Source organism: Triticum urartu, chromosome 2 (genome assembly GCF_003073215.2).
Source record: "Triticum urartu cultivar G1812 chromosome 2, Tu2.1, whole genome shotgun sequence".
Taxonomy (NCBI): Eukaryota; Viridiplantae; Streptophyta; class Magnoliopsida; order Poales; family Poaceae; genus Triticum; species Triticum urartu.
In genome coordinates, this window is record NC_053023.1 from 715,035,479 (window position 1) to 715,048,757 (window position 13,279).

The 13,279-nt window shown below is 41.1% G+C and overlaps 1 protein-coding gene across 1 annotated transcript; it reads left to right on the top strand.

Moving 5' to 3' along the window:
* The first annotated feature begins 212 nt into the window (after window positions 1-212).
* LOC125538130 lies at window positions 213-3,871 on the top strand. Its single transcript, XM_048701430.1, has 5 exons — window positions 213-357; window positions 1,426-2,777; window positions 3,153-3,454; window positions 3,551-3,755; window positions 3,866-3,871. Exons 1-5 carry the CDS (start codon window positions 309-311, stop codon window positions 3,869-3,871), a joined length of 1,914 nt encoding a protein of 637 aa, XP_048557387.1. The 5' UTR covers window positions 213-308.
* Window positions 3,872-13,279: the final 9,408 nt, after the last annotated feature.

Genomic DNA, 13,279 nt, shown 5'->3' on the forward strand with positions numbered 1-13,279 from the left:
ATCCCGTCTGCCTTCATACGACGTGCTGGCGTGGCATACCTGGCCCGCTGGCAGCCTCTGATTCCGTCCGGCGCGGCGCGCGCGCGTCTTCTTTACACAAAACCCCTTAGCCCGTTTCGTAATTAGCTGAAAAACCCCTCCAACAGGGGAAACAGGCAGGCCTGCTCTTTTTGCCCAAAGGGTCCCCAAAAATGCTACCCATTCATTCCCACTCATCCTCACCGCTTCGTCTCCCTCCTCTGTGTCGCTCCTCTGTCTCCGTCGATTTTTCCAACACGGTGGCGGCACGGCGGCCGTCGTCGTAGGACATGGATGACCCGCATCGTCGGGTGCGAGGCGATCCAGCGCCGCCGTATGGTTAGTCCCACTGTCCTCTGTCGTTTTTGACTCTGCATCTGTTCGTTGTTATGTTCGCCGTCTCCGACATAGTTAGGGTTCATGGGGTAGGGCGACCAAGTCTGATTGATGTACGTTGGCGCCGTGCGTAGCCCGTTCTGGACTTAGGCATTACGTACGGATGGTTGTTGGGGCCCTGCTTGCGGAATCGTGCTAGGGTTTAATTAGGGGTTATTGAGGAGGTCGCTTTATCCATAGAAATTGATGATCAGAGGAACGAGATGCCTCCATGTAAATTGTTCTAGTGTTTAATTGGGGAAAATTATTTATTAGATATTTGACAATGTGTACTGCTGCTAGTTGAATCTTTCAAAAGTCTGAATGTGTGCAGTGTTATCCTGCGCCTAGTTTAGTCGTTAGTTAAATTCAGTTAGGAATAAAACGGCTAGTGCATGAGCTTATTTGTAGGAGTAACCACGACGTGTGGTGTTAGAGTCCTAGCCGGACACAGATGAGCACTTGTAGTAGTTGTAGGATTAGAAGTCCAAACCGAGTAGGTTTGAGTGCTAGTCCAAGCTGCTATATATACGCACGTATAATCCCTGTAACTTGTACCGATCAGAAGAAAAGCAATAAAAGAGCAAGGCGCGTCAAGAGCCTTTGGCTATCAATCCATCGATCAGTTTTGTTCTGCCGAGAGGTTTCGCCGAGACAGCCGATCGCTAGCTTCGCTAGTTGCAAGCTCGCCAGCTCTACGTACAGGAATCAATTAAGCTGCTTGCCTGCTAGCTAGCTTTGCACATCATACGTGTATCGGCTCCTGGGATTTTTGGTCTAGCGATCAAAAGCCAAAAGCCAACATTATTTGTGCACTGACCGAGAAACGAACTTGCTACCGCTGTTTGACATTGCTGCAGTTAACTGAAGTTGGCATTTGCTGAATTTTTTCTCTGAACTTGTTGGGAGGACTGATGTACTTGTTAACTGAATTTTTTCTCTGAACTTGTTGGAAGGACTGATGTACTTGTTAACTGAATCTGACATTTTAACATGATGTACTGATTTGTTATGAACTCTTTTACATTGCAGGAGATTTTGATGGTCTGTTCAGTGTTGAGATCCACCATAGTGGTTTCTTTTGTGGCAGTGACATAAACAGAACATACATGGACTATGAGGTTGATTGGTTTGACAATTGTCAGACTGACACTTGGTCCTTACTCTGGATTGATGACTTTCTTCTGCAGCTGGGCTATGATAGACAAGCTTCAAAGATTGATGTTTACTGGTGTGAACCAAGAAAGACAGTTAGTGATGGCCTGAAGCTCTTAACCTGTGATGCCGACATTGTTCTTATGATTTGTGCAACATTAGAGCACAAGAACCTGCTGCTGATAGTAGACCATGGTGATACCCTGCAGTCATTAAACAAAGATGATGTTCTGACAAATGGAGTGAAGGATCCACCTAAGGTTATTACTCCAAAGAGGCATGGAAAAGAAAATGTCAGTTATCCAGAGAAAGAGCAGAGTCCTAGAGAGAAAATGTCAAGGACAACAAGGAGATCTATGTCATTTGGAGAAGGATGTAGCTCAAGGAATGCTATGGAGGAGGAGAATATTGAGGATGTTAACAATAGTGAAGAAGAGGGAAATGATGAGGATGCAGGGTCAGAAACAGACGAGGAGTTCTATGAGAGTGACTATGAAGTTGCAGAAGGTGATGATGATTTGTTTGACGCAAATGTAGACAAAGATGTTGATGATCACAGAGAGAAGAACATATTGCCAGACTTTGAAGAAGAACTTCCAGAAGATGCTTTGGAGGACAGCCACTTAAATATGTCGAAAGAAGAGAAAGAGAAGTTGAAGCACAAATTCAGTACTTTCAACCCAACAACTGATCTGAATGCACCTGTGTTTAAGATTGGGTTGGTGTTTGCAGATATGAAGGAATTGAGGCATGCTCTCACTGCATACAGTGTAAGGAATAGGGTGAAAGTGAACAAGCTCCGAAATACTTCAGTATCACTAGAGGCTGTATGCAAGCCTGGTTGCACTTGGTACTTGAAGGCAGGTAAAGATAACAGGTCAAGTAGCATACAGATCAAGAAGTATGTTGACAATCACACTTGCACAAAAGCATGGGACCTGAGAGTTCTGACTGCTCCTTTTCTTACTAACAAGTTCAGAGAAGAATTCAGAGACAATGAAAAAATGCCTCTGAAGAAATTTTCAGATAAGGTGGAGACAGAATATAATTTGGTTCCACACAGGAGTAAGTTGGGAAGAGCTAGGAGAGCAACAGTGAATCAAATAAGGGGAGTAGATGATGACCAATATAATACTTTGTGGGACTATGGTCAGGAGCTTAGAAGGAGCAATCCAGGAAGCCAGTTCTTCTTGTGCACTAAGGAAGTATTTGATGAGAAGACAAAGAAGGTACAAGACCACTTTTCCACATTGTACTGGTCGTATGATGCATGCAAGACGGGATTCCTTAAGGGATGTAGACCAATCATTTTCCTGGATGGTTGTCACATTAAAACGAGATACAAGGGAACATTACTAACAGCCGTTGGAATCAATCCCAATGATTGTATCTTTCCAGTAGCATTTGGGTTATGTGAAATGGAGTCAACCCATAGCTGGAAGTGGTTCTTAGCATCCTTAAAAGATGACCTGAACATAATGAACACCTCACCATACACCATTATGAGTGACAAGCAGAAGGTTAGTACTAGATTATTCAATTTCTTCATTGCAACAACATAAGTGTGTGCTGTTTTGCAGAGATTAATGTGTTCTGTTTTGCAGGGATTAATAAACGCAGTGAAAAAGGTTTTCCCTCATTCAGAACATAGAAACTGTGTTAGGCACATTTATCAAAATTTCCATAAAGTACACAAGGGAGAGCAGCTCAAGAATGATCTATGGTCTATAGCAAGGTCCACTAATAAAGCTGCATACACCAGGAACATGGATCTAATGAAAGAACACAGCTTGGGTGCCTACACCTGGGTTGAGAAATTGGAGCCAAGAACATGGATCAAAGCATTCTTTGACCCGTTTTGCAAGTGTGACATATTACTAAACAATATGTCAGAAGTGTTCAATAGGTTACTCTCTTGTTACTTTTTCCTCTCTTGTTATTTTCTTGTCAACAAAAAATCAAATGCCAACTGTGTGCTTACATATTTGGTACTATTTTGCAGTTACATTTTGGATGCGAGGGAAATGCCAATTAAGTCAATGTTGGACCAGATAATGTGGAAGCTAACAAACAGGATTGTTGGTAAGCAGAGAGAGGCAGAGAAATGGACAGGCAGATTATGTCCCAAGATACAGAAGAAATTGGACAAGTATGTGGAGTGGGCAAAGAACTGCAGGGTGCAAGAGTATGGGCAAGGTGTTTGCAAGGTTTTCTCTTTGAACAACACATACATTGTTGACCTGAAAATGCTTTCTTGTGAATGCAAAAGGTGGGTACTATCTGGCATACCTTGCCATCATGCAATTGCATGTTTTAGGCATGAGAGAATTGAGCCAGAGAGCATGGTCCATTCATGCTACACTGTTGAGGAATATAAGAAGTGTTATGGATTTAATATGATGCCAATGAGGGACCCACAGCAATGGGAAAAAATGCATGGCATTGCTGTTCACCCACCCCTGTACACAAAAGTAATGGGCAGGCCTAAGAAGAACAGGAAAAAAGATCCAGAAGAGAAGAAAGACAAGACTGGGGTGAAAAAATTGAGCAAACATGGTGTGACCATGCATTGTTCTGTTTGTGGAGCTGCTGACCATAACAAGAAGGGCCACCACAATCATGTTAATCAAACAACATCTGAGGAAACAACAATTGAAGAAGAATATGACGACCCAAGCATAATTGCTGTACCATCCTTTGCTTGTATATTTTCCCCTCTAATCTTCAAACTATACTTAAACATTGATACATTGGCTTCACCTGTTGCAGAACATCATGCCACACAGAGTCTACCCTCAGCTCGATCCAACACAAACCCCTGACTCAATGGTTTACAATATGCAAGAAATGGTAATATATTCGGTGACAAAATTATGCAGATGTAATTACCATTTAAGTGCTTACATACCCACCTTTTTATATTGTACTTGTGTGAGCAGGAGAAGTTTACATATCCAGCACCTAGGGAATTTGCCCCCCTACCTGAGTCTAGCTTCATTGCCAATGCCAGAGACTCAATTCCTATGGTTAGAGTTACAACAGCCATGTCAAGAGGCAGGGTGAGAAAGACTGCTAATGAGAAAGTTGCAAGGCCAAGGAAAAAGCAGGCAAGGGAAGGCAATATTGCAATGGGAAGCAATGTTGCAACAACTGGAAGCAATGCTCCAACAAGTGGGGCCAATGCAAGAGGAGGTGGCAATGCAAGAGGAGGGGCCAATGCAAGAGGAGGTGGCATTGCAAGAGGAGGTGGCAATGCAAGAGGAGGGGCCAATGCAAGAGGAGGTGGCAATCCAAGAGGAGCAAGAGCTGCTGCTCCAGGTTTCTTCAACTTGCTATTTGGACCCGATGGATCCACAATACATGAACCGCCACTTGTCATGCAGGGTGAGGAGGAGGTCATTTTTAGCCAAAATGCACCAGGAGCTAGCCAGGATCCTTATCTCTATGATGAAGGTTGTCTTGATGATCTGCATGACTTTTTGTCTTTGTAGTTTACATTACATGCATCTTTAGGTGAAAGTCTGATGGAGTTCTTGAATGAACTTGTTGGTTTGGTGATGGAGTTCATGAATGAACTTGTGGTCTCTAGTTCAGTACTTATTTAGAAGACGATGTGATAACAGTTATGTCACTTTTGGTTTGGTTCGTACGACTAAGAAACTACTTATGTTAGTGCCAAATATGTCATTTCAATTATGGTCTGTTCCTGTTCACTTAAGGTCAATTTGTCCGTGCTAGATCCTTGTTGCAAGTCTGCTATATTACAAATCTTGGCCAAAAGCTTAATAAAACAGCAGAAATGTTGTCCAACTTGGTCAAAAAAGTTGCTGCGATTTTTTGCCAAAACGGATTTATAAAACAGCAGATATCCTGTCCAATTTGGTCAAAATAGTTGCTGAGATTTTTGTCAAAAATGATTTATAAAACAGCAGAAATTTGATCAAAATAATCGATTGACTGAACGGGCTAAGGGGTTTTCTGCAAAGAAGACGCGCGCGCGCCGCGCCGGACGGAATCAGAGGCTGCCAGCGGGCCAGGTATGCCACGCCAGCACGTCGTATGAAGGCAGACGGGATTTGTGACCGTATGTGCACGTAAACGCAAGTTATGCGACCACAACGATATATTTTGCAAGTTCTAGCACTAAAATGCACATCCGACGCAAGTTTTGTGACTGCTAGTGATATTACCTCTCGGTACAACCACCGGCGGATTGGAAGGGGCAGCTCGAGTTTACGGCTGAATCAACACACATTTTTCTTTTGAGCGGTGGCTGAGTCGACACACACGAAATGCAATTATACAATCTGGTATCTTTTTGACACTTATACAATGCAACGTGCTTAGAGAAAGAAAATCGATTTTTCTCAAGCATCGGTGACATTATAGACACTTAATTAGACGTTTTTCTGTAAAAATAAACACCGATGCTTAAAAAAATATGATTTATTTTTCTAAGTACATCCCAAAGCATCTACTCCCTTTGATCGGAATTACTTATTTTGAAACTTATTGTATTTAGAACTAAAATAAATCTACATATGTCCATTTCTGTGACAAGTAATTTCGAACGGATGGAGTAGCATTGTACAATGCCTTATAGAGTGGCGATCATCCCCGCAGCAAGAGGGAGAACGGCTTGGCTGATGCCCATTGGTCTGAATCGCATCGCTAGTGAAGCCTTTTTATCCTCCACAGCGCGGGCGTCCCTATTACTCGCCTTCAGCGAGTCTAACTCACTGAAGGGTGTAAGTAAGGTGGGCCGGCCCATGCGGCCAGGAAGCCATAGTTTTTTTTTTGTATTTTGTATTTTCTGTTTTTGCTTTATCTTTACATTTTTATACTTTAAAATGTTGAACAAGTGTTTGAAGAAATGAAAAAGTATTTGAAAAATGTTGAACAAGTATTTCAAAAAAATATTGATAATGTATATAAAAAAATATTGAACAAGTGTTTGAAGAAATGAAAAAGTAGTTGAAAAATGTTGAACAAGTATTTTAAGAAATGTTGAACAAGTATTTTAAAGATGTTGAACAAGTATTTGAAAACTGTTGAACAAGTATTTCAAAAAATATTGATTATGTATATAAAAAATGTTGAACAAGTGTTTGAAAAAATGAAAAAGTATTTGAAAAATGTTGAACAAGTATTTTAAGAAATGTTGAACAAGTTTTTGGAAAATGTTGATCAAGTATTTAAGAAATATTGAACAAGTATTTGAAAAAATATTGATCATGTATATAAGAATGAAAAAACAAAAAGAAACAAAGGAAAGACAAACAATTGAAACAAAAAGGAGAAGAAAAAAAGAAAAGAATGAAAAAAATCGGAGAAGAAAACGAAATAAGGAACACAGAAATAAAGAAAAATAACAAAAACAGAAATAAAAAAGAAATAAAATAGAAATAGAGAAAAACCAGTGAAAAAAAGAAAAAAACGGAGAAGAAACAGTGGAAAAACCGAATTGTTTCGACTTAAGTAAGGCCGCCCTACTAGTACATCACATACCCGAGCCAAGCCGAGTGGCTAGTCGCGTGTTCCCGCAGCAAGGATGCCACGGTTTGAATCTTGGCCGCGCGTCCTTTTCTCCTCCTTTTACTCTACTTACTGTGCGCGTTTGGGGCCTGCCCATTACTGTAGACCCCTTCAGCGAGACATCTCCTAGATTTCGCTGAAGGCGAGAAATAGCTCCCACGGCGGAAGCCCTTATCTATTTCTTTTCAGGAGGGAAACCACGCTTTCTCTTTGACAGTGACCGATGAACATGGGCCGCTATCACGCTGGGAAATGTTTTTGTTTTTTGAGTGGTAGTGGTGGGCAATGGTTCAGAAGGTAGTTTTGAGCCCATACCAGATAGTAATATAGGTACATTTCCCCCCCCACCCCCCTGGCCCTCCCATAACGCCTAGTTAGGAATAAAAATGGCTAAATAGGCCTAGATCTCTATTTGTACTATGATCTGACCTGTTTGAATTGTAGGAGCTTAAAGCACACAGAAAGCACAAGAGAATTAGCAATTTGTAGAAAAAATAGTCGAAAACTGCTGCGACTCGCCCACATATCCAATGTTATGGACCAACACACAACCACACACACAGTTGAGAGGAAGACCATCACCAATCTTGTGTGCAAGCATCGCTGTCGTCACTCCACCACGAGCTAACGTCTGCGATTCACCGCAAACAACCACCAACGACACCCTCACCGCAAGAGATGCATGAAGCCCATGCGGGTCCATGCCAGCCAATTGGCCACACATGTTTGTTTGCAAGAAGTCCCTTTGGACGATGCATAAAAAAATAAACACATGATTGAGGAGATGCATTGTAAGTGAATTAGACTTCCCAAAGAAAAAGGAAGTTGAAGCTCATGTTTAGATTCCTATGAAATGATGTAGGTCATGTATGGGGATTTTATAGTAGTTTGGTAGCACCAATCCTATGATCCAAAGCGTCTTGATATGTAGATATTTCTAGCATTACTAAATATCCGACTAGCACTGCCCCTCATTATTGGCTGGCCAGTGACCACATGTCAGTGATGAGCATTTGCATGTAAATTATTGGAGATGTTATCACTAACTTGTCAGCAATATGTGTTTAGAGGTCATCACTGATCGGCCAAGTGGCCCACCTACCTTGGGGAAGTCATCATTAACCCCAGCCACAGATGGGCCAAAACCGCGTCAGTGATGATAAGATTTGGCCAGTTAGTGCTATTCCACTCTGTAGTAGTGTAAGGAAGAAATTCCTTAATCAAAGAAGCCCTTACTTTTTTATATAGATATAATGGCACCATCATGTAGATACAAGAATGGACTTAGAACTTTGATTGGGTCCAATTTTTAAATGAGATAGGGATTTAGATTATGATGCCCAAGACCTTGTAAAATTGCTTCTATTATGGAGCCTAGCAAATTCTTGTGGATTCTTCGGGCTGTTTGGATCATTGCCCTCTAATGAGATGTTAGAAAATTGGATGTTGAATAGCCTTGGATGTTCATTTGTATGGATACCAAATAATTGGTTCGCCTGTGCCTCTACAACAGCCTCAACTCAATTCTTAGCCATCTTTTTTGGCAAGGCATGGGTGGCCAAATATTTCATCAAATATTTAGCGAGGCCATGATTAGCAAAGCAAGCATTGGGACAAACCAAATGGCCCCTTAGAGCCACCTAACACATGTGCCATACCCTTAAATATTTAAATTTACCAGAGCACGTGTTTTATATAGAAGTATATTATGGAAGGATTAGCCTCCCGACCTTTTGTATCTGCAAGATGTACACAACCAATATTTTATTAAAATGTTGTCAAAGACATCGAGGCAAGAGTATGCCATATGTTAGCTACCATCGTGAATCTAACCATCAATAGAACAAGTATAGTAAGGAGCCTATAACCCTCTTACATAACACTTTTACTTATGTGGAGGAGATAGAGATGAAAAATGAGGGGAGTGGCTCTCATGTAAGATCCAACCTTTACACGTGATCCTATGCAAATGTAATACATATAAGGAAAGAGATAGAGAGAAGGTTGTAAAAAGTACTAATATAAGAGCCAACCGTACTACTCCCTCCATTCCAATGAATAAGGAATAAGACATACAAACACACTTTTTAAAATCCAACTTTTACAATTAATTACATCAATAACATGGATTTTTGTGACTTAAAAATTGTACCATCGAAAACTTCTTTTCAATACGAATTCAACTGTATATTTTGTATTACATATAACCCACATTTGGTTGGTCCACACTACAAGAGATCGGGCCTGCTATGACGAGCTAAAAATGTCATGGAACATCCATTAACGTCACAAAATACCCCTGCATGACATTTTCCATGCGTCACAAGCATCGTCACGGAATCCCTGTCACAGATTACTCCTAGTGACGGCGCACGCACAGAACGTCACTCAATAAGGGACCTTCAGTGACGTTTGACGTCACTCGATTCTTCATGGCCCAGTACACACCATATTTCTATATGGGCCAAGCCCGATAATTTGTTTGGTTTACATTTTATATCCATTTTCTAGGCCATGGCTGATTTGCAGCCCAATATAGTTTGATACAGTACTCAATTTTTATTGGGCCATATCCATTTTCCACCAATTATTTTAATATTTTTTTCTACTCATTCAATCCATCTTTCGATTGTCCACACATACTACTTTTTCTTCATATGATTTCATAGCACACGTCATGATCATAGTTTTTATTAAAAACAAAACATGGCAATCATAGTTCACATACTACATAAGCAAAAATAACACGATTTACATAGAAACGTGATGAAACAAGTAGCATCAATGGGCACTAAGGACTACATTAACAAATAAGTATTTTCTTGGTCCCCAAACACATGTATAGCTTCCGTCTTCATCAAAGGAAGGAACATTTTTTGGTGTCTCTTCTCCTAATTTCTTGAAGGCAACTGAAGTTGTTGTAACCCTTCTTTGTCCATCGCGACTTCTTCAAAGGTGACTTGCATATCATCCTGTCAAAAGCTAGCATAGGATTAGAATTTGCAGCAAACTCGTAAACAACTCAAAAGAAGAGGCATGATGTGATTATAAGGCTAGTAGTGACTTGTTATATCGTGCATGTGCAGCTAACAGACTTATAGACCCATTACAACTATCAGCACATACATAAATCACATTACAACTATCAGCACATATATAAATCCATGCAGATCCATTACTTGCGAGCAAGAGCAATTTTGGTTTACGTATAGTGGGAAGACAGACCGGGGAGGTGAGCAATCTCACTGGTACCTGTTAGCATCTACAGAGAATGACAACTGTTTCAGATTATGTTCGATTCTGGCATGAGCGCTACTCCACCTGCAAAACAATGATCGATTGGCTGATGAGGGGTCTAATCACACAGGGAACAAACTTGTGGCTTATTTAGCACTTTGGCACACACGCAACAATGCAGAACCATGTACGGTGTGGATTGTAAAAATCGAAAAATTTGGAACAACATGGTTGAGGACGAAGATGGAGTCGCAGCTACCATGCGCTGTTGGATCCGGATGGAGGGAGTGCCGCATTGTTCATCCTGTGTAGAGAGGAATGATGTTAGATCGGCGGCTGGAATAGGGGTTACCTGGAGAGACAAAAAAACAAGACGCGGCTGGATCGTCGATGCCTCATAGTTCTCCGCTGCGACTGGCACCTGTACCATGAGTGAGATAGGGGAAAAGTGGATCTGGACTGGCGAGGAAGACGGTGTGGCGGTGGCGGTGTTCGTGGCACCCAGATCAGGCCGGGCGTTGGTGGCGTCGATCTGTCGTTGGCCGGGCGGCAATGGAATCCGGGGCGGTCAGATTGGTTGTGAGCTCGAAGGTGGATGAACGCCCTGTCGGTGGCTTTCGCAACTTGCAGGAAGGGGGCGAGTTTGAGGCGCTGGAGTGAAGGAGGGATGATGCGGAGAGGTGGCCAACTATGTCGCTCGCAGCCGAGGATGACGCCGCTGCCGAGATTTCAGCGCGGTGGCGGCGGCGTCTAATCTACTAGTACTAGGTAGCGATTTGGCTTTGTATCTTGAGAAGAGATGTGGGATCGTGGGAGTTCTTTTTTTTCTAGAAATCGTGGGAGGAGATATTTGTGTTAGGAGAACGTGTCATTGATATTTCTAGCCCCACATAGACTTCACGACCTGCCCCTCTTTTCTTGAATTTTTTCTCCCGTCTCCATGCTTTTGCTAGATTGCAAAAAATAAATCCTATCTTTTGTGGGCAAAAAAGATAAATCCTTTGTTCGGTCAATTAGTTTCTTACCAAAAATAATTATCTTCTATATATAGTTTATATGTGGAACATCTTGTCTGATGGTTACTTGGTGGGCACACAATTTTTCTTTTTGAGGTGTAAAAGACTTGTGCGCACACGAGCCGCAGGTCGCTATTTCCCGTACTACATCTCTTCATAATCCAAAAAAGGTAATGCGTCCCTTAATTTTTTCCAGAGCGAGTCACACAGGTCCGGATAGAAATAACTAGAAATTACTAAACTTTTCATTTCAATAAAGAAATAACTCAACTGTTGATATAGGCATATAGTCGCCCGAACATTAATACATACGGAGTATTTATTTTGTGGGGGAATAATACATATATTATAGCACAACATAAATTGTACTCCCATTCCTGCAAAAAAAAAAACTCCCATTGTCAACTCCCTTGGGGTCGAACTTCCGGTGCCATACTTTTCCCATCGACTCTCCTATGTCCTTTGTTTTTTTTATTTTTAGATAGAACGAAACCTCAGCTCACAAGCGCCCGATTCAGAGTGGGTGGACAAAAAAACTTATTTTTCAGATAGAACGAAACCTATTTCTAAGTTTTCTCATTTTCCGTTCAATCTCCTATTTCTATTTTTTTATTTTTTTAGACTGAACAAAACAACATCAGCTCACGAACGTCAGGTTGAACATTTTTGCCCAGCAACTACCTATTTATATTAGATAGAACACAACGTAAAAAAAAGATAGAGCACAATAAGTTTTTACCTGGGCACTATACATATTTATATTAGATGAAACAGAATAATTGCATCGCTCCCCACTACCAACACTGACGTCTGGGTCCTGCCGCTCAATAAACCATAATGTAGCTATGGGGGGTGCTACTACTTGACATTACAGAACAAAAAGTCGATCGTCAGACATTTGTAATATTTGGTGACTCTAGTAGGTTGGTCATGGAAATTACCAAAACGTCATACAAATCGGCAATCAGGTGCGCTCTATGGGCAAGGCGATTTGGTGACATCTATCATCACTGATTTTGCGGTAATCAGTGATGCCACCTATGAAAATGTCACATATTAGTTATTTTCGTGACGTTGTCCACCAACGTCACGCGGATTTTCGTCACAGTATCTCAATTTTGTTGTAGTGCCAATTTATGGTCAAAGTTGAATTTGAGATGTGTGCACGCCTTATTCATTGGAATGGAGAGAGTATGTGAGTAACCATGAATGATGTGTCTACATGATATGACAACTCCATATATCAATTAGTTGGCTATACTATTAGCCATTGTCTAAAGCGAGATGAAACACTTACAATCAAACAATTACTGACAAACATGTAATAAGCCATGTAGCAGTCGGGACACCAAGACAAGGCCTTCAATAGGGGCGCACCACTCGTAGGAATACATTATAGAAATCCGATGGTCAAGGCCATAACACATGTTTTTATACTAGAGTTAACCTTTTCTTTTGAAGCTTAATTTTATTATTGCAATAGGCAATAGGTCAAACCAGTTATGTGTTATAATTTGGTAAATAGAAAAAAATGAGGGGAGGGGGGGGGGGGGGGGGGCAATTTCAATTTTAGGATCCTCTCTCCCTGACCCATAACCCTCACTAAGCTTTCGATGTCCTTTGCCACCTTCGAGCATAACCTACATGATTGCATTGTTTTTTGAGTGGTGAGCTGCAAAGTATCCCACTAATATAATGATCCTTTAAATAAGAGCATATATATATATATATATATATTTGCAAATGAGACATACAACTTTTCCTCTTTTGTAAATCTTGCCAAAATAACCCATCCAAATATTTCGTAGTCTTAAAAAATCCTTCATGGAAGATTTTGTTCTTAGAAAAACAATACCATTACCGTAAAGCCAAACCAAAAAACACTAGCTCCCATCCTCCCATGAGGACATGCCCCCGTGAACCCTCCTAGACTTGACAATGAA

Coding starts and splice junctions, on each gene's coding strand:
- LOC125538130 (XM_048701430.1), top strand. CDS start 309: ATGGATGACCCGCATCGTCGGGTGCGAGGCGATCCAGCGCCGCCGTAT. Junction 358..1,425: donor CGATCCAGCGCCGCCGTATG/GTTAGTCCCACT, acceptor TTTACATTGCAG/GAGATTTTGATGGTCTGTTC. Junction 3,455..3,550: donor ATGTCAGAAGTGTTCAATAG/GTTACTCTCTTG, acceptor ACTATTTTGCAG/TTACATTTTGGATGCGAGGG.